Here is a 22,310-nt window from a genome sequence, read left to right as displayed (position 1 = left end):
TAATGAATGGGTATATTCTATACAAAGTGTGAAGCTGAGTTAGTTCTAGTCACGCGGCTCACTTGTGGCATTCTGAAAAGTTGTTTTTAACTAGGTGCGTTTAGAAAACATGAGCGTGTCACTAACTTTTTGTGCATGCAAGCCCCATGCCTCCAATAACAAACTTGCACGTGCAATAGGTAAACAGTCTATTTAATAATACTTAAATTACATTAAAAAAGCTGTAAAAGGAACCTTACGAAGTCAACCTTTCACCGGAAGTTCACGGGCATCTGAAAAACCCTTGCCGTGCATAAAGCCCATCACTGTGAACAGTGCTACACAAATAAAGGCGAATTTAATGCGAATGTGCACCTGTGCGTGAGCCCCTGGCGCTGCCCTGCGAGCCCTTGCTGCCCAGGCTGTCTCCGCGTGTGAGGATGGAGATGCCGCTGAAGCTGCTGGCTTTAGTGACGGGCGGTCGGAGCGTGCGGTTGGAGCTGTCGGAGTCTGTGCTGCTCCACGGACGCGGCTCCAGACTCTTCATATCACTGTCTGTGCTGCTCTGACGGCTGCTGGACGCCCGGCTCGAGCTCTCCCGGTTCCCCCTGCAGAGGAAAACACAAACGTTCAACTCACAGACAGGCATGGGATGATAAGTGGTTTCAAGGTTTACTGCGGTTTGGATTAAGTCAAGCTTTAGAAACGGATAACATTTTCTGTTGGACTATTCCTATGTAAACCTGTGTTTTTATGATTATTTTATTAAGTATTTTAGGGCAGCAGTATCTCCAGGAGAAATGCACCCTCCAGATGAAAATCTACAGGTCAGCCCACGATTCAGGAAACAAATCTCTTGTAAAGCAACATCCAGCATGCTGTAGAGCTGAACAGTGCAGAGGCTTTACTTTATATCCCCAGAAAAGATCTCCAATGATGACTTTTCACAAAGAAGTCTGTGTTTTAGAAACTAAAGAAGATGAGCAGAAGGCAATGATTTATTTTAATTATTTAGCCTGACATGTTTACTGCTCCAAAATAATTTACATGATCCTTAACCCTTTAACTACCCCAACAAGAAAAAAATGTTTGCATTGCATTTCTTAACTCCTAATGTCTCTAGTTAATGCATTTTTTCCCAACACATCCCATAATTTCTACCAAATTTCCTCTACCAAATGGTTGATATGTCTGTTTATGATACCAGAATTAATACATGTACTATGAACAATCTGAAAATCTGAAGTGTAAGACCAAATTCTTTAACAATATATTAAAAATAAAACATTTCTGAATACTAAATCTCCTTTCGTTTATGAAGTATGCCATAACATCTTTCAGATTCTCATTCAACATGTTTTCTTGTTAGTTTGTTTTACAATAAAACCAAAATCAAGTGTAAAACAACAATGCTGTGTGTGTAAGCCATTCTTCAAATGACTTATTATTAATTAAGCCATTATTTAAAAGAGTAAAACCATGGTCAACCGTTTGGTAGAGGGGCAGTCAAAGAGTTCAAATAAAATGTGTCGTAATCAACGGTAAAAAATAAAGTTGTTGTTTTCCCCCAGACATTTAAAAAGAACATATTATAAAGCAGTAATCACAACAGCGTGATAACGTGAAACTGAGAGATTTTTGTCATGGGTTATATCATACCGACAGAATCTTACACCGGCCCATGCCTAACACACAGATGCTCAATCTGACCGTCCAGTAGGGGTGGGAGACAACAACCGATTCATCCATGCTTTGTGATTCAGAATCGATTCATAACAGTTCAAAATCCATTCTGTACTCAAATTAGAGGGTGAAAGGAGAAAAGTGTTGAGAGTAGCTTGTCAAATTAGTTTGCACTCGTCTCAATTTTTTACTTTTTCAAATATTGAATGGAAATGTTCACAGTATTTCCTATAATATTTTCTATACCGGAAAGCCTTTACATTTTTAAAGGTAAATATTATTTGCCACCTTATATATATATATATATATATATATATATATATATATATTTTTTTTTTTTCTTTTTTAAGATTGGCTACAGAATAAACCACTGTTACACATTCTCAGAAATAAGCTGTCACTAAGGTGGGACCTTTATTACACATTTGTACTTAAAGGGTACATATTGGTACCTCAAAAGTATATATTAGTACTTAAACATTTAAGAGGAACACTTTTGTACTTTTTAGGAACTAACATGTACCTTTAAGGTATTATTATGGAGCTTTTGGGTACACATTTGTAACTTTTCACAAGGTTCCACCACAGTGACAGCTCACATACCTTTATTTCTGAGAGAGTACAATGGCTTGCCTAATTAACGTAGGTAAGCCTTTAAATTGCACTTGAAGCTCAATACTGATATTGCTCAATTTAGCACTATAAAGTACTAGCAAGATGCTTTTCTGCATTAAATTAATTTTTATAGAATTAATAGAACATAGATTGGATTCCTTTAATGCTCAACATTTTATGAGGCACAATTTCAGACGGAAAAAAATTACTCTCTGGCAATCTTCACAGTTGATTTGAGCTCTCCTATACTTCTTTTGTCCACTTTAACTTTTATTTGACATTTAACAGAAGGTTTATTTAATCAACTTAACAAATAAAGTCAGTGTTGATGCATGTAAATTATAAAATTGTGCTGCTCCAGAAAAATATTGACTGAATAAAATGCCGTCACAGTTTATTTTATCGTTCAAGAAGTTTCAGCCCAAACTAACGTGCATCTGAAAGTGTCTATATATTAATAGACACATTTGTTTCTTTCTTCTGTTAAACACAAGATAAATTATTTTGTTGAAAGCTGAAAATCTGACTTCTATATCTAACAAATACTATGGAATTCAATGGGTACAGGTATCCACCTTTCTTTAAAATGTCCTTTTTTGTGTGTTCAACAGAAGAAAGACACTTGAATGTTTGAAACAAGTGAAAGGTGAGTAAATCATGACCAGTTTTATTTTTGGGGGAACTTTGCTTTTTAATAAAAAGAATCATTTTTAAGTCTTAGATCGATTCCAATCATAAACACAAGCATAGAAATTCCAATTTTGGTAAAAATGCAAAGTTGGAAAGATGCATTAGCACAGTTAAAGAAAAAATAGAGAAAATGCAGGTCAAGAATCGTTTTGGGTCAAATACCGTGAAGATTCCCACCCCTACCGTCCAGACACACACAAACATGCAGATCCACATGAACTCAGACACATACAAGATAGAAGTGCACAACAATAAATAAATGAGTAAGATTAGAAAATAAGAACATCCAAACACACTCAACAGCTACTACACATCAGATCTGTGGCTCATCCAGGCTGCGGCCAAAGCCACGGCACTCGCATTTAATGCGACAAGACCTGCAGCTGGTTTGCAGTGCAGTCATGCAGTGATGCAGTCCTTCAGTGATGCATGTTTGGAAACATCTCCATTCAAAGATATGCTAGGGCAAGATTAATTCACCGTGCAGCCCTATGGCAGACATGAACACACACACACTTATATATATATATATATATATATATATATATATATATATATATATATATATATATATATACACACACACACACACACACACACACACACACACACCCATCACTGTGTTAAACTAATGCACACGTTCAGATCCTCGGAGCACAAGAGCAGCCATTAAAAAAAATAAAAAATCAATCAATACATCCATCAGTCAATCAATCAATCGCTTCAGTCAATCGATTAAATCACTCCATCAATCAATCAATCAATCAATCAATCAACCAACCAAACAAACAAACAACAAACCAAGCAATCAATCGAATAAACCGATCAAATCAACCAACCAACCAATCAATCAACTCTACCAATCATCCAAGCAATAAAACCAACCAATCAAATCAACCAACCTACCAAATTAAATCTAATGAAATCTAATCAAAATCAATCAATAAATTGACTGACAGACAAACCAATCAATCAAAATCAATCATTTAAACAATAAATCAATCAACCAATTAATAAATAAAATCAATCGACGGACAGACTGACCAACCAATCAACCAATCGAATCAACCAATCAATAAACTCGACCAATCATCCAAGCCATAAAATCAATCAATCAAATCAACCAACCTACCAAATTAAATCTAATGAAATCTAATCAAAATCTTATCAATCAATCAACTGACTGACCGATCAACCAATCAATCAAATCAAGCAATCAATCAGCCAACCAATCATCCAAGCAATATTTCAATCAACCAATCTATAAATCAACCAATCAATCAAATCAATGGACCAACCGACAAACCAATCAAAAAAAACAAGCAATCAATCAACCAAGCAACCAATCAAACAACCAACCAACCAACCAAATCAACCAATCATCCAAGCAATAAATCAATCAACCAATCTATAAATCAATCAACCAAGCTACCAATCAATCAAATCAACCAATCAATCAAATCAATGGACCAACCGACAAACCAATCAAAAAAAACAAGCAATCAATCAACCAATCAAACAACCAATCATCCAAGCAATAAACGCTCCAGAGACAGACGAGTCTCGCTGACTGAACTTAAACACTACAAACTGAACTACACTGTTCCTATTTACTGTGAGCTTTTATGTGAAGCTGCTTTGACACAATCTACATTGTATAAGCGCTATACAAATAAAGGTGAACTGAATAAAATCAGTTATCAAGACTAACAGATCCAGGATCTGCCAAATCATCTTGGATCATTTCATCGAGATATGAAGAACAGACCCCAGGAGTCCCGCTTGGTGGATGTTAAAGCTAGTTTATTTTGTACTTTAGTACAGTGGATAGCCATACTGCACTGTATGTGTGTGCTTTTATTAATGTGTGTGTTTTTGTAAGTGTGGTGTGTGTGTATATATATACACATGTGTGTAACTGTGTCTGTAACTCTGTGTGCGTGTCTGTGTCACTGTGTGTGTTTGTATGTGTGTGTGTATAGAGTAACTGTCTGTGTTTGTAAGTACATCTGAAACTGGGTGTGTGTGTGTAAGTGCATGTGTAACTGTGTAAGTTTGTGTTTGTCTAGGTCTGTGTAACTGTGTCTGTGTTTGGAAGTGTGTCTGTAACTGTATCTAAGTGTGTGTAACTGTGTGTGTGTGTGTGTTTGTAAGTGTGTGTCTGTCTAGGTTTGTCTGTCTGTGTGTTTGTATGTGTGTAACTGTGTCTGTGCGTTTGTGAGTGTAACGTTTGTAAATGTGTAACTGTGTCTGTAACTGTGTGTGTGTGTGTGTGTGTGTGTGTGTGTGTGTGTGTGTGTGTGTGTGTGTGTGTGTGCGTGTGTGTGTAACTGTCTGTGTTTGGAAGTGTGTCTGTAACTGTGTGTGTGTCTGTCTAGGTCTGTCTGTGTAACTGTGTGTGTGTTTGCAACAGTTTGTGTTACTGTGTGTGTGTGTGTGTTTGTGTGTGTGTGTGTGTAAAATGAACGAAGGACCTATTTTAAGCCGCAGCTCTCCAGTATATTTTGGAGCTGCACTCGTTCTTCATAATCATGAGCATACGCATCAAACACACAGATACAGAAATTACTCTACTGCATTACACAGGAAACATGAAGAAACGTCACACACACAGACACACGCACACACACACACACACACACACACAAACAAACAACAGAGCCAGAATGTCCTGTTGGTAACCATAGCGACTGCGGGCTGGGCGGTGTGATGGTGTGTATATATAGAGCCTGACGGCAGATTCAGCTTCATATGAACAGCTGTGTGTGTGTGTGTGTGTGTGTGTGTGTGTGTGTGTGTGTGTGTGTGTGTGTGTGTGTATGTGTGTGTGTTGCACACAACAGACATTCACATCTGGAAATAATGAACAATTACTCAACATATAGAGTAGCTCAAGTGCTGAAATCATGCACTATCTAGTGTATAGATAAATGCATATGACTAAAGTCTTGTCGCTTATCCAAGTTTTAGGAACAGTAAATAATAACTCGACTTCTAGTTGATGATTGGGTATCAGAAGTGTCTTATATGAAAGGTAAAGGCCTCTAGATGAGGCTTATTTGGGCACAATATAATCTGATCATGTCTTGATGTTGACGGATTTCATTAGGTCATTTCATAATTTCATAAAGGTTGTAAAGTTGTAGTGTGTTGTTGTAATGTGCGTATGTTAGGGCTGCACAATATATCGTTTCAGCATGGATAATGCAATGTGTACATCTGCAATAGTGACATCGCAGGATCTGAAATGCAATGCTGGGATTAAGAAAACTCTACTTTATTTAATAGAAGGCTCTAATAATTTAAAGACTAATATTTTAAAGGGCACCTATGGTGAAAAATCTACTTTTCAAGCTGTTTGGACAGACATACGTGTAAGTATAGTGTATAGACTGTCATATTGGGGTGATATAAACACACCCAGTTTTTTTTGTTCAATTTAACAACATAAAAACGGTGGACCAATTGGAGCGGTTTTCAGATCGACTGCAACTTTACGTAGGAGAGCGGTCCCCCCGCCCACCAATATTGATTGACAGCTGCATATTAACATGTCCGGTAGTCACGTGTATAATCATATCAACAAGACAGGACGTGCGCAAAGCAACCGGGAATAAAAGTCGTGTTCAGTTTGCTAGGATCATCAATCATCATCAAATGTGATTGTAGATGCGTATATTTTGGTCATTGGTTCTGACGTGTTTGTTGCTTGAACGGGTCGATAATAAAGTCAAATGTCCATACTTTTGCAAATAAAGTTGGATATTCCAATCCATTTATTGTCCATTTTGTCAAAATTTAAAAAGTAAACATCAAAACAAATAGAAATCCGTTCTCACAGCCATGACGGTCAAAACGTTTGTTTGACCTTCTTCTTACCCCTCAGCTCCTCGTGAGCAGTGCATAAATATCATATACACCCTCTAGTGGCGGGGAAGAAAATTGTAACCCATAAATGGCTTCAACAGTGATCAAGAGTGAGTTTCACATGTTTAAAATGTTTTAAAACAGAGCATGTGTGTAATGAATTACAGCGATTCACTTCAGCTTCATCAGTCTCAGAACAATTATAAAGGAAGACGCTTCAATCATGGTTTGTGGAGGTTAAATCAGGTTTTTTCTGTAAATTAACATAACAGATATTCATACAGTAGTGGAGATTAACCTGTATCCTGTCACATATGCGTGTAAAAAGAGTGCAAAGCTAAACGCGCTGTGTCTGCGCTGTCTGTGTGAACTTTGTAATGACATTGTGTGTGACTCATTGTTGCAACTCCACAACAAAGGCATCAAATACTCATTGGGCAAGTTCTTACTGTAGTATTTCTCACAAACGTTATGTGAGATCTGCTTCCTTTAAGTCTGTCTGTTGTCTGAGGGAGGAGATTAAGGCATGCAGAAAGGCACGTAGAGCGGTGGGGGGGGACTAGCCTTAAAGGCGCAGTACAACAAAACCGCTACCTGATGCTAAAAGGTATAAAAGACAAACTTATAAAAGCTCTAATAAATAATCTGATGGGTGTTTTGAGCTGAAACTTTACAGACACATTCTGGAGACACAAAAGACTTGTATTAAATCTGAAAGAGGGGTAACTTGGGTGCCCTCTAATGAATTTTTAAGCCCTGTGACTGTAAAGTCGATCAAATTTAAATTGCGCAAGAAATTCTTGAGATTAAAAGAGATTATTGTTGAATTATTTATACAATGAAGACTATACGCATAGGTCTCAAACTCAATTCCTGGAGAACTGCAGCTCTGCACAGTTTTGCACCAACCCTGATCAAACACATCTGATCCAAATAATCGACGTGTTTAAAAGAGTGATGAACACCTTGATTATTTAGATCAGTTAGTTTGAGACGTACGCTATACAGAGTTACATTTGATTATTGCATTTCTGAACCTCAATGCTGTTAGACTCCACCGAAAACTGTAAAGCTCTGTTTATTTCATTAGTATCTTTGTTCTGTTGTTTTCATCTGTGCTTTATTATTTTTGTATAGTTGTGTATATTTGATGCAGATGAGATGTTTTATGCATCTGTAAACTATAAATATTTTTTCCAAATAAAGTTACTCAAGTGAAATAATGTACAAATGGCAATATATATATATATATATAGCAGAAAAACAAAACATTGCAATATCAGTTTCTCCAACTTTGTGCAGCCCTAGTGTGTGTGTTAGTAGTTTTTGCGATGTAACACTTATTTTATAGCAGGTGGGTCACAAAACTGACCCAAAGGACAACAGTTGCACACCTAAACGTGTTCATGAACATTATATATTTTTTCTAATGTTGGCATCATTTAAGAACAGGTCAACAATTAATAATAAAATAATAATAAAATAAAACAATACTGTTGATTGCTGTTAAAAAGGTGAATGGGTTGTTTTTCATCCTTCTGTCAATCGGAGGTGGTGCTGCATAATACAGTACGGTTTCAGCATAGATATCACAGTGTGATCATTCCCAATAGTCACATCACAGGATATGCGCAATGTTGAGTTCGTATTATAATTCATCATTAGCATGTGTTTTTGATGCTTGTGATTGTATAATGATCTTAAAAGCATTCAGGTACAAGAAAGTGTAATGATTTAATTGAATAATTTGTATGTTTATAGACTCTGCACATGATAAAACACTTCATTTCAGTAGTATTTTTTCTTGATTGTATTAATAGATGCAAATACAACACATGCAAATACAGATGTATAGCATATAACAAACAACAACCAAAATGTGTTAGGGGACCCTGACATTTTATACAATCTCTGACTAAATATGTGCATGAAAATACTCACACCACGTGCAAATAGAGAAACGCACTGCAAATAGCACAGACAAACCAAAATGTGTAGGGGACTGATTTAGGGGATTGTTTATTAAATTTTATGGAGATGCATCCCCATTGCAGAGTCATCCCAATCGATCTAACATTATAAAATCTTTCCAAATATAGACTCATCTGGTAAAATGGCATTCATATCGCAATATACAGGGTGGGCCATTTATATGGATACACCTTAATAAAATGGGAATGGTTGGTGATATTGACGTCTTGTTTGTGGCACATTAGTAAATGTGAGGGGGCAAACTTTTCAAGATGGGTGGTGGCCATTTTGAAGTCGGCCATCTTGGATCCAACTTTTGTTTTTTTTCAATAGGAAGAGGGTCATGTGACACATCAAACTTATTGGGAATTTCACAAGAAAAACAATGGTGTGCTTCGATTTAACGTAGCTTTATTCTTTCATGAGCCCCCTCATATATACTAATGTCCCACAAACAGGATGCTAATAACACCAACCCAATAAAATTCCCATTTTATTAAGGTGTCTTCATATAAATGGCCTATCCTGTAATTATCGCTAAATAAATAAAAAAAATCAATGTTTGATTTTTCCAATATTGTGCAGCCCTAATATTTAGATTTTTGATTTAAAACCAGATAACAGATAATATCATAGCTGCATTTCAGCCAAATGTAAACATGCATCAATAGAAAGCGTACTTATTTCACTTTCATTAATTAATTAATATATTTATTAATAAATAAATAAATAAATTAATTAATTAATTAATTAATAATAAATAAATAAATAAATAAATAAATAAATAAATAAATTAATTAATTAATTAATTAATAAATAAATTAATTAATTAATAATAAATAAATAAATAAATTAATTAATTAATTATAAATAAATAAAATTAATTAATTAATTAAAAGCATTAATTAATTAATTAAAGACATTCTCTTTAATTAGAGAAATGCATTAATTAATAAATAAAAAATATATATATAAAAAAATAAAAAAATAAAAAAATAAATTAATTAATTATTATAATTATTATTAAATCAGACTTATTAATTAATTAATATGGACCTGAGGACTATTCTGACCAATTAATTTTCTGGAAAAAAAGCCAACTGTGATAAAAGACTATGATCATAGCGCTTGTGACTGACCAGTTCTTCTCTCTCTCACACACACAAACACGCACACACACAAACACGCACACACATTAAAATGCATTTGTATATGAGAGTGCACTGATGTCGTTTCATTTGCAGAGACTGTAGTACACAGCAGCCATGCACGGCCGGCCCCCAGTGCACTGAGCCCACGCAAAGCAACACATGGTCACCACACGGCCACACACAGCAGAGACTGTACCTAAAAATCTGCCTCCGCTTTTGGGAGGATGAGGAGTAGCCGTCAGTGGACAGTCTGTAGAGTCACATTAGAGAAAACAGTGTGTGGGGGTTACAGGAGCACTGTGTGTGTGTGAGTGAGTGTGTTTTTGGTGGTTTACGAGGATGTGCATTATGATATGAGTATGATCTAGGTATTACAATGTTCATGAGGGCATGCACTGATGTCAAAATTTCATCAAAACACTTAATTATAATTAATAGAGTTTTTTCACATTCAAAATTTGCCTCAGGTTTGTTGTGAAAGTTAGGTTTAGGGGAGGGGCATATAATAAGCATTTTTACAGTATAAATACATTACACCTATGGAAAGTCTTCATAAACCACCAAAACCACCCTTTGTGTGTGCGGTTTGTGTGTTGTGTGTGTTTGTAAGGGACCCAGACATGAAAATGCACTCTTTCGAGATGCAGACATAGTGACCCCAGTTTGTTTTTCCATCAGAGGAAATGCACACAAAGCATCAGATCTCAGTCTGAGTTCTGCAAAGTATTCTTCACTGTTCACTCAAACTTGGCTCTCAAGTAAAATCATCTAAAAGACAGAGCTGGGTGGTGTTGGATTTTATGTAATGTGGATTAGGTAATCAGATTCCAAAAATAGAGCATTTGTAATTAGAGTTAACAACTTTTTAAAATACTAGTAATCAGATTACAGGTATAGTTACTTTTTAATCAGACTACAGTAATTTTTTTAAATACTCATAATCAGACTACAGTTATTTTTCTAAATGCCTGCAATCAGACTAGTTACTTTCTTTAAATAATCAGACTACATTCACTTGTTTAAATAATCAGACTACAGTTTTTTTAAATACTTATAATCAGATTACAGTTACTTTTAAAAATACTTGTAGTCAGACTACAGTTATTTTGTAAATACTTATAACCAGACTGTTACTTTTAAAATACTTGTAATTAGACTACAGTTACTTTTTTTAAATACTCATAATCGGACTACAGTTATTTTTTAAAACACTCATAATCATACTGTTACTTTTTAAAATACTAGTAATCAGACAACAGTTACTTTTTTAAATACTCATAATCAGACTACAGTTATTTTTTAAAACACTCATAATCATACTGTTACTTTTTAAAATACTAGTAATCAGACAACAGTTACTTTTTTAAATACTCATAATCAGACTAGTTACTATTTTAAATAATCAGACTAGTTACTTTTAAAAATGCTTGTAGTCCAACTACAGTTATTTTTTAAATACTTATAATCAGACTTTTTTTTAAATACTATATCAGACTACAGTTACTTTAAATACTCAGTAATCAGACTAGTTACTTTTTTTAAAATACTCATATTCAGAGTACAGTTACTTTTTTAAAATACTCATGGTCAGACTACAGTTACTTTTTTAACACTTGTAAACAAACTACAGTTACTTCTTAAAATACTTGTAATCAGACTTCAGAAATACTCAAAATACTCAATCAAACTAGTTACTTTTTAAAATGCTTGTAATCAGAATAATTACTTTAAAATGCTTGTAATCAGACTTCAGATATTTTTTTAAATACTCGTAATCATACTTTAGTTACTTTTTAAAATCCTCATAATCAGACTACAGTTACTTTTTAAAATGCTCGTAATCAGACTACAGTTTCTTTTTAAAATCTTCGTAATCAGACTACAGTTACTTTTAAAAAATCCTCGTAATCAGACTAGTTACTTTTTAAAATCCTCGTAATCAGACTACAGTTTCTTTTTAAAATCTTCGTAATCAGACTACAGTTTCTTTTAAAAAATCCTCGTAATCAGACTAGTTACTTTTTAAAATCCTCGTAATCAGACTAGTTACACTTTTTTAAATCCTCGTAATCAGACTAGTTACTTTTTAAAATCCTCGTAATCAGACTAGTTACACTTTTTTAAATCCTCGTAATCAGACTAGTTACTTTTTAAAATCCTCGTAATCAGACTAGTTACACTTTTTTAAATCCTCGTAATCAGACTAGTTACTTTTTAAAATCCTCGTAATCAGACTAGTTACTTTTTAAAATCCTCGTAATCAGACTAGTTACTTTTTAAAATCCTTGTAATCAGACTACAGTTTCTTTTTAAAATACTCGTAATCAGACTACAGTTTCTTTTTAAAATACTCGTAATCAGACTACAGTTACTTTTAAAAATACTTATAGTTAGACTAGTTACTTTTTAAAATCCTCGTAATCAGACTACAGTTACTTTTTTAAATCCTAGTAATCAGACTAGTTACACTTTTTAAAATCCTCATTATCAGACTACAGTTACTTTTTTAAATCCTCGTAATCAGACAACAGTTTCTTTTTAAAATCCTCATAATCAGACTACAGTTTCTTTTTAAAATACTCGTAATCAGACTACAGTTACTTTTAAAAATACTTATAGTTAGACTAGTTACTTTTTAAAATCCTCGTAATCAGACTACAGTTACTTTTTTAAATCCTCGTAATGAGACTAGTTACTTTTTTAAATCCTCGTAATCAGACTAGTCACTTTTTAAAATCCTCGTAATCAGACTAGTTTTTTTTTTTTAACTCGTAATCAGACTACAGTTATTTTTTAATACTCTTAATCAGACTACAGCTACTTTTTATGGATTACATGATAACATTATTTACACTATGCCAGTAAGTTGTTCACAAGGCTATCCTGCTTAAATATGTGACATTAAATGAGGGTTAGCACAAAAGTAATCTAAATGTAATCCTAAAGAAGTCCGAGTACAATAAATATGTAATCTCAGAGATTATAATTCTGACTACGCATTTTGTCATGTAATCTGCAAGTATTCGCAAGTAATCCACCCAACTCTGCTAACAGATCATATGCCTATAGCACTCTTCCTCATTCATAACTCATGCAACTGGATTAAATCGTGGACATAGAGTTGTGTGTTAACTAGCAGTCCTGACTGGTTAAACAGACAGATTAATCAGGAGGAGCTTCTTACCTGTTATCATTGATGTATCCGTTCTGTGAGGACTGAAACAAAAGATAAAACAGCTTTGATATGAACAATCACACTGTCGGTTTTCACATCATACAAAGCATAAACTGAAATAACAGAGCAAAACAATAGACTATATCTGCACTGAATGTATATTGTGGTAGCAGAATGTTTGCAGAATGCATTTCTGAATGATTACTGTGGTTTTCTGGCGCTTAAATCAGGTTACTATGAAGTACTCATTTCTCTTGTGTTCCAAAGGAAAATAAAAAATGATTTATTATTGCTTCTCTGAAATAAGGATTTTCTGTAAAGCTGCTTTGAAAAGATCTGGTGGAGAAAACCACAGTATGAACATTGTAGTATTAAATAGCCTTTTAAGATCATTATGAATGCAGTTTCCGATTAATACTTAGAAATGTTAAGGATTTTTCTAATGCAAAAGATTTTTACTTGCTCCTTCAAAAAAATCTAATTAGTACTTAGCCAAATATTTTAAATTATTAAAAGCTGTCATGTCAGTTTTTACAAGATGTAAAGTCTCTGATGTCCCTAGAGTCTGTATGTGTTACTTTTGTACACATACGCTCACCGGCCACTTTATTAGGTACACCTCTTCAACTGCTTGTTAAAACAAAGTTCTAATCAGCCAATCACATGGCAGCAACTCAACGCACTTAGGCTGCGGTCACACTAGAGTTTGTGTGTGTGAAATTCTATCGTACAGCGCTGCGAAAAGGGGCATCTTAAACAAGATGTTTAGACATTAATAAAGCCAGCGATTTGCTCTATGTTTTAAATCTCTGTTTAGAGAGGTCATTGTTTGATCCTTGATTGGTCTCACGCAGTCAAGTGATGCGATTTCGCAGGTCAGAGTTCACCAAGCTTGAACTTTGCACTGCAGCAACATGCGAAACTTGACACATGACCTTGCGTTTCCGGTCTGACACATTCGCGTGCGTATGAATGGAAGTCTATAAGAGGAAAAGCCCAGTGTGACCGCAGCTTTAGGCATGTGGACATGGTCAAGATGATCTGCTGCAGGTCAAAGCGAGCATCAGAATGGGGAAGAAAGGGGATTTAAGTGACTTTGAATGTGGCATGGTTGTTGCTGCCAGACGGGCTGCTCTGAGTATTTCAGAAACTGCTGATCTACTGGGATTTTCACGCACAACCATCTCTAGGGTTTACAGAGAATGGTCCGACAATGAGGAAATATCCAGTGAGCGGCAGTTCTGTGGACGCAAATGCCTTGTTGATGCCAGAGGTCAGAGGAGAATGGCCAGACTGGTTCCAGCTGCTAGAAAGGCGACAGTAACTCAAATAAGCACTCGTTACAACCGAGGTCTGCAGAAGAGCATCTCTGAACACACAACACGTCCAACCTTGAGGCGGATGGGCTACAGCAGCAGAAGACCACACCGGGTGCCGCTTCTGTCAGCTAAGAACAGGAAACTGAGGCTACAATTCACACAGGCTCACCAAAACTGGACAATAGAAGATTGGAGAAACGTTGCCTGGTCTGATGAGTCCATTTCTGCTGACACATTCAGATGGTCGGCTCACAATTTGGCCTCAACAACATGAAAGCATGGATCCATCCTGCCTTGTATCAGCGGTTCAGGCTGATGGTGGTGGTGTAATGGTGTGGGGGAGATTTTCTTTGGGTCCATTAGTACCAATTGAGCATGGTGTCAACACCACAGCCTACCTGAGTATTGCTGCTGACCATGTCCATCCCTTTATGAGCACAGTGTCTCCATCTTCTGATGGCTACTTCCAGCAGGATAACACACCATGTCATAAAGCACCAATCATCTCAGACTGGTTTCTTGAACATGACAATGAGTTCACTGTACTCAAATGGCCTCCACAGTCACCAGAGCTCAATCCAATAGAGCACCTTTGGGATGTGGTGGAACGGGAGATTGGCATCATGGATGTGCAGCCAACAAATCTCTGAGGAATATTTCCAGTAGCTTGTTGAATCTCTGCCATGAAGGATTAAGGCAGTTCTGAAGGCAAAAGTGGTTCCAACCCCGTACTAGTAAGTTGTACCTAATAAAGAGGCCTGTGAGTATTTCTAAATCTATCTATCTACATTTAGTTATATATTTTTTTAAGTAGTGATGCATCTCTTTAATAAGTAACACTGCTCCTGAAGCGCTGGAGTATTTTCTTACCTCTCGTGCAAAAATGCGATCTCTGACACGCTGGTACTCTTCCTCTCGCTCCTCGATGGATTTACTGCGACGGCCGTCCTGCAGCGGGACGCGGATCTGAACAACACAGAGAAAAAGATCAGCTTCATCAGAAAAATCAACACACATGATGATGACCTAAATGAAAACATTGATTATAAACCATCAATTATTGAACGATTATTTTATTTTCAATGTAATAATGTATTTATTTTTACCCCTCTCCTAGTTTATCATGTTATCACTTGTACTTTAAATATACTTAACTATTACAGGTATTTTATTAATGGAAGAGCACACGTCTGTTCTTTATGATACTAAAATAACTGAAGGAAACAGACTATTTGTGGTTGTTTGGCAAAGGTATACTTCTGAATTCAAAGCACAAATTACATGGACAAGAAGTCATCTTGAGAAAAAAAAGCTCACATGTTGGTTTTAAAAGGCATCTATGATGCTAAATCAACATTTGGAAGCTGTCTGGACAAAACAGTGTGAAGGGATGGTGTGCCCACAGTCATACAGTGATAGAAACTAAACAAATCTCTTTTTTTCCTGACATTATAGGGCAGCTATTTTAGCCCTATATCAAGATTTAAGATAATTCTTGTCTCCAGAACGTGTCTGTAAAGTTTCAGCTCAAAACATCCATCAGATTATTCATTAGAGCTGTCAGAATGTTGTAATTTTCTGCTCTGAACACACTGTAGGTGTTTTTGTGGCCTGTGCCTTTAATGCTAGTTCTCCCCGCCCACCACTCCCACGTGCCTGTCAGTGTGTGCCTCAATCTCCAGCTGTGTCAGATAAACAGCACAGTGACAGACATGAAGGAAGTAGATCTCATGTAACGTCTGTGAGAAATACTACAGTAAGAACTGTCCCATTGATTATTTGATGTATTTGTTGTGAAGTTAATTCAAGCTTTTCTGCAATGATGAGACTCACACAATGTCGTTATGAAGCATGCGCACACATGCACACACACACTGCACTGTTTTTGCAAGGCAAATGTGACAGGCTACAGGTTAATCTCCACTGCTGTATGGATATCTGTTATATTAATGTACAAAACACAGTGTGGTTACAAATTTCACGCACACACACAGACACACACAATGGACACACACACACACGCAGCAAATGCAAAACAAATGTGACAGGCTACAGGTTAATCTCCACTGCTGTATGAATATCTGTTATGTTAATGTAGAAAATAAACCTGATTTAACGTCCACAACCCGGGATTGAAGCGTCTTCTTTTATAACTGTACTGACATGCTTCTGTGCTGATGAAGCTCCTGAACTCGTTTTTTAGTTAGTCAGAAAACCACATATGCATGTGTATATATATATATATATATATATATATATATATATATATATATATATATATATATATATATATATATATATATATCTCAAATGAATCAAAGATACATTGATTTTCATCGTTTCTTTGCCTACTTTTAAAATTTGGATTGGGTGATAATAGTACACCACCTATTTTTTTACGACTACACCACTGCTTGAGCCGGCATATTTTCCATTACATTAAATTATTATTTACATTAAAATATTTGTTCACAGAAGAAATGCACTGTTTAAAACATTATTTACAGGACGCACAAGAGTTATTGTATTTAGAAGGGATGTGATATGAAACGCATTGAAAATCATTTATTGTTTCCAAAAGTGCAAGTTATTTAGGCAATGTGTGCTTAGGCAATGTTGTTCAACGTTGATGTCAGTTGTTCAACGTTTCCTTCAATTATTTTAAACTCAATTAATGCACCCTTCATTCAGAAATGAGAATAAAAAGGGTTAAAACATTTATTAAATCGATAGCTAATCGTAATTTGATTTTAGGACAAATCGCCCAGTCCTAGTGGGAGCAAAAACTCTGCAACACACACCTGGTTATCATCTTTGTCCATGCTGGCGTCGTCTCTCTTCAGGATGAACTTCTTCTGGAAGTCCATGTTGCGCTCGTCTTTAATGTGCTCAGAGAAGCGCTGCTCGGGGCTGAAACACACACCATGAGGAGCTGATTTTGACTTGTTTGCACAGGTCTATCTAAAGGGTTATTGCTGCCAACTGATGATCAGCAGTAACAGTTAAAAGTTTAATCACAGCAGAGAAAACCAGCATCAATCAAGAATGCATGATTATATGCTGTCGAGGCTTAACAATCAATAGATGTGATGATAATTAAAGTCAATATGTCAAAAACAGCACCAATATAACCAGAGGGGAGTCAATCTGAACGATACACAAGGGTTAACGTAATCAAAAATCTGTTTACGTGCTAGACTCTTAAGTAGAGTATTGTCTTTATCGAATTAAAATCAGAGTATAGGTAACCATGTAAGTGTATTCATTGTGATGTTTTGTGATCATGCATGTGTGTGTTCTTACATGCGTGTGTTGCTGGTCTTGTTGATTATGACCGCTTTTCCCGTTTGGTCCACATTGTGGTCCATGCCGAAGTATGCAGCGACTCGATGCAGCAGCATGCGATGGTATGAGGTCATCTGAGGAAACTTCTTATACTGATTACTGAAAAAAATACAGACACACACAAGTTTGAGGTTTGATTATTGCCACATCAGCAACATATGGATATTTCATGGCAAACTTATTACTTCAAAACCAACTTTATATTGCAGTGAGAGAGGATAGAAAATAAATAAATAAATCTATATAACTATAACTATGAAAGATAGATGATACAAAATGATTAAATACATAAATATAACCAAAATAAATAAACAAATATATATATAATATATGATATACAGTTGAAGTCAGAATTATTAACCCTCCTGTTTATTTTTCTCCCCAGTTTCTGTTTAACGGAGAGCAGTTAACACCTTTCTGCACATAATAGTGTTAATAACTCATCTCTAATTTATTTATTATTCATTTATTATTTGTAATAAAACAAATATAGCTTAAAGGGGCTAATAATATTGAGCTTAAAATGGTGTTTAAACTATTAAAAACTGCTTTTATTCTAGCCGAAATAAAAGAAATAAGACTTTCTCCAGAAGAACAAATATTTTCAGACATACTGTGAAAATTTCCTTGCTCTAAAAATCAAAGGGGGGCTAATAATTCTGACTTCAACTGTATATTATATTTCTGTTCAATTTTTGATAACATAAAATTTTTCCTGGGGATACAAAATAAATAAATAAATAAAAACAAACAAATAAAAACAAACAAATAAATAAAAATAAATAAATAAAATCAAATAAATTAATTAATTAAAATAAATACATAAATAAATGACATAAATAAAAACAAATAAAAACAAACAAATAAATAAAAATAAATAAATAAAAACAAATTAATTAATTAAAACAAATACATAAATACATAAAATAAATAAATAAAAACAAATAAATAAAACTAACAAATAAATAAAAAAAAATAAATTAATTAATTAATACAAATAAATAAATTAATTAACAAATACATAAATAAATAAAAACAAATAAATAAAAACAAACAAAGAAATAAAAATTAATAAATAAATAAAAACAAACAAATAAATAAATTTAAAAAATGCATAAATAAATAAAATAAATTAATAAAAACAAATAAATAAATTAAAACAAATCCATAAACAAATAAATAAAAACAAATAAATTAATAAAAAAATAAATAAATATACATTAAAATATTACATATGATTTTTTAGTTAAATTTTTAATAAACAATTGAAAATTCTTACATTTTTAGAAAACATCCAAAGTTCTCCTAGTATAAAAAGCTTAGATGCACAAACAAATTTGTTTATTCACTGCCACATCGGCAACTTATGGCTATTTCATGGCAAGATCAATTTAGATAAATACATATTACTTAATAATAGGCATGGGACGATAACCGTTTTCAAGGTCTACCGCAGTTTGGAAAAGTCAAGGTTTTAAAACCGCCAAAATGTTCTGCAATACCGATCCTAAGATATGTGTAAGATTTTTTTACTTTTTTTTTTTAAGGACAACAGTATCTCCAGCAGAAAAGATATCCAAAGATGCCATTTTAAATTGTAAAAAAAATGGGTTTCTGCTGTCTTTTTTTTTTTTTTTTTTTTCAGAAGTCAATAATTAATTTAGCCTGACGTGTTTACTGCTTCAAAACGTTATAAATGTTTCTCAAAATAAAATATTGTGTGTTCAAAAGGGAAAAAAGTTTTTGTTGTTTACCCAGACATTTAAAAAGAATCTATTTTAAAGCAGTAATCAAAATACTGTGAGCAAAACCACGAACCGTGATATTTTTATCCAAGGTTCTCATACCATCAGAATCTTATACTGGCCAATGCCTACTTAATAATAACTTCAATAGCAACTTCAAAAAGAGAAGATAGACAATAAATAGAAATAAAAATGAGAAAAAATTATATTAAAACATTAGATTTAGGGTTTTTTTTAAAGATTTTTATCAATTTTTGATAAAACAAAATTCTTCCTGTGATCCATTTTTAATAACATCTTCTAAAGTGCTCTCAGTATATAAATGTTAGATTCACAAACACTGTTAGGTTCAATAACACCTCATAATAAATCAACAAATGACAGATGCTTAATCAACTGTGCTTGAAATGATCATGTGTATTAATAAAGTCACATGTAGAGTAAAACCACCAGATCACAGCAATGCTTTCACACCACCAGAAGAGGGCGACAAACAACAACTACAAAAAAACTGAATCGCAATCAGAGTCCATTCATTTATTATTGTTTTAAAACACTAAGAGAATTAGTGAATCAACATTTTAGAGTAATTTGTTTCTAACTAAAAAATTGTATGCATTACCAGCTGTACAACATGCAGCTATATCTGTTAGTACTCACTTCTCGTCACTTATGAACTCCAGTATGTCCTGTTCCAGCTTCAGCAGCATCATTCTGTCTCTAAAAGAGGGGGAAAAAAAACAGAAACAGAACTGAAAAACTAATTAAAACAACTCTGCATTCAAGTCCACGTGCATTTCTGTGTTAATAATGAATGCGAAATAAAATACTGCACAGAAATGAACTATGACAACTCGCATGTCATCAACTTTTTATTATTAAGTTTTAACAAATGTTTTATTTCACTATGTTACATATTGAGTAACTTTATTTTAACAATGCTGGTGTGTATTGTTCCTGTGTGTGTTGTATCTTCTATCTGTCACTCCACATGAGCGGAGATCAGGTGCAGCTGAGAGAGGGGCGGCGCCAATTATAAAAGCACGCTGTTGGCGCTGTTCATTGAGTTCCTGTTTCCTGTTGTGTGTGTGTGTGTGTGTGTGTGTGAGCAGATCGCTCCAAGTTGTCTGTGTGGCAGTGATATCTTTCTGTCTGCGACCCTTTTTCCAAAGTCATCTGGTGAAATGCGGTAATAGGACGGTATTCTAATGATCTAAGGGAAGGCCCTTTTTCTTTTGTCATGTTTTCTCCTTATAATGGATAGTTAAGGAGGGTAGGATTCTTGTTTTATGTACAGAGCTTTATTTTCAGTTTAGGTGAGAAACTTATTATTAGGTAGCGTACCTTGTTTTGTTTGTTGTTTTGGCCTTTTGTTCTCTGGTTCTGATACTGGAAATATTTATGTTTATTAAATCTGTTACCCCTTTTTGACAACTTGGCCTGTGTGTGTGTGTGTGCGTGCTTGGGGAGGCAGAAACGGGGACTCCGGGTGACCTCTTTTAATAGACGGTCATCCTTAACCTTAGGTGCGTAGCGCGGTGCATCCGCTGCGTAACACACTAGCTATCATAGAACTCAGTTTATTGACTACTATAACTGTTGACCTCATGACTCATGACCACTATAATTGTTGCTTATTTTTGTATTTTCCTTTTTGTTCTTTATTTGGTGCATTATTATTTCTTTTGCATGCATTTCATCCCTGTTATTCAAATCAACCCGCATGAAGGGCTCGTGTGCCTTAACTTACTAAATAAATGAAATTTCTTCTTTCTGTTTCTGTCCTGTTTCATGCAGAAAAAATAGCTTGCATCTTGACACAGTGTAGGATTTAGTGTGGATATACAGTACTGTGCAAAAGTCTTAAGCGCTACACCAGGTTTGTTGGCCTAAGACCTCTTGTGCACAATATATAATCAATCGCTCTCTTTATTAAAAACTAACAGAAAACATAGGAAATGTGTACAAAACAGCCCAACGCTTCCTCTTCAAGCAAAACGTTTTGCTTAATGTGGTTTCCCTTGGATCTGTTTTGTTCTAACTGTTCTGATATTTCCTGAAATAATGTGCTGTGTTGTGCACTTTCCAAAGTTATCCTTTAGGTTTAGAGTCTCTCATCTTTTCTTTCTGTCCAGGTGATATTACCACTGAAGTCCTTTCCAGAAGGAATGGCATAATGGGTTAAAACCTGTCTGTACATTTCAACATTCACAATTCTGACAATAACACAGGAAGAAATGCAGCTCAAACCAGGGGTCCGTTCTTCGTACGTGGATTACTCAGCTGGATTTGGTTATTGACGATTTGACACGATTCAGGATCGTTTCGTTCTTAAAACTGATTCGAGAGTTGTTGTCATAGCAACAGTTCTGGTAGCTCAAACCTGCTCAGGAGCAGCTCATTTCATATAAAGAGGATTAGATCGGGTCAGTTCAAGCAAAGATAATACTGAAAGTGTGTACTGAATGCTCATATTTTCTTACAGTAGTTATATACACTTGGGAAAATAGTAAATATATTTTTTAACTATATATATATATATTTAAACTTTATATATTTATATATATATATATATATATATATATATATATATATATATATATATATATATATATATATATATATATATATATAAATATATAAAGTTTAAATATATATATTAACAAAACTTCTGCAATCTGCACTCCGAAATGAAAGTACAAAGACTGCCACCTGGTGGTTCAAAGAGAACAATTATTGATATGAACTTTTTAGATCGCTTTAATACAAT

At 34.5% G+C, this 22,310-nt stretch overlaps 1 protein-coding gene across 6 annotated transcripts in view; it reads right to left on the bottom strand.

The window, feature by feature from the left end:
• LOC130231207 (R3H domain-containing protein 2) overlaps nt 1-22,310 on the bottom strand; it is a 144,350-nt gene that overhangs the window by 36,468 nt on the left and 85,572 nt on the right. For 4 of the 6 annotated variants that reach the window (XM_056460679.1, XM_056460681.1, XM_056460684.1 and 1 more), the window contains exons 8-14: nt 20,201-20,260; nt 17,754-17,894; nt 17,252-17,360; nt 15,321-15,416; nt 13,141-13,172; nt 10,153-10,206; nt 355-587 (exon numbers count right to left, since the gene is read on the bottom strand). In XM_056460679.1, the coding sequence (XP_056316654.1) occupies nt 355-587; nt 10,153-10,206; nt 13,141-13,172; nt 15,321-15,416; nt 17,252-17,360; nt 17,754-17,894; nt 20,201-20,260 (725 nt within the window). The remainder of the gene's footprint in view (nt 1-354; nt 588-10,152; nt 10,207-13,140; nt 13,173-15,320; nt 15,417-17,251; nt 17,361-17,753; nt 17,895-20,200; nt 20,261-22,310) is intronic. The other 2 variants (XM_056460682.1, XM_056460685.1) reach the window with 1 other exon arrangement.

The sequence above is a fragment of the Danio aesculapii genome, chromosome 6, assembly GCF_903798145.1.
Source record: "Danio aesculapii chromosome 6, fDanAes4.1, whole genome shotgun sequence".
NCBI classification, from domain to species: Eukaryota; Metazoa; Chordata; class Actinopteri; order Cypriniformes; family Danionidae; genus Danio; species Danio aesculapii.
This window is presented reverse-complemented; position numbering and strand designations above follow the sequence as displayed.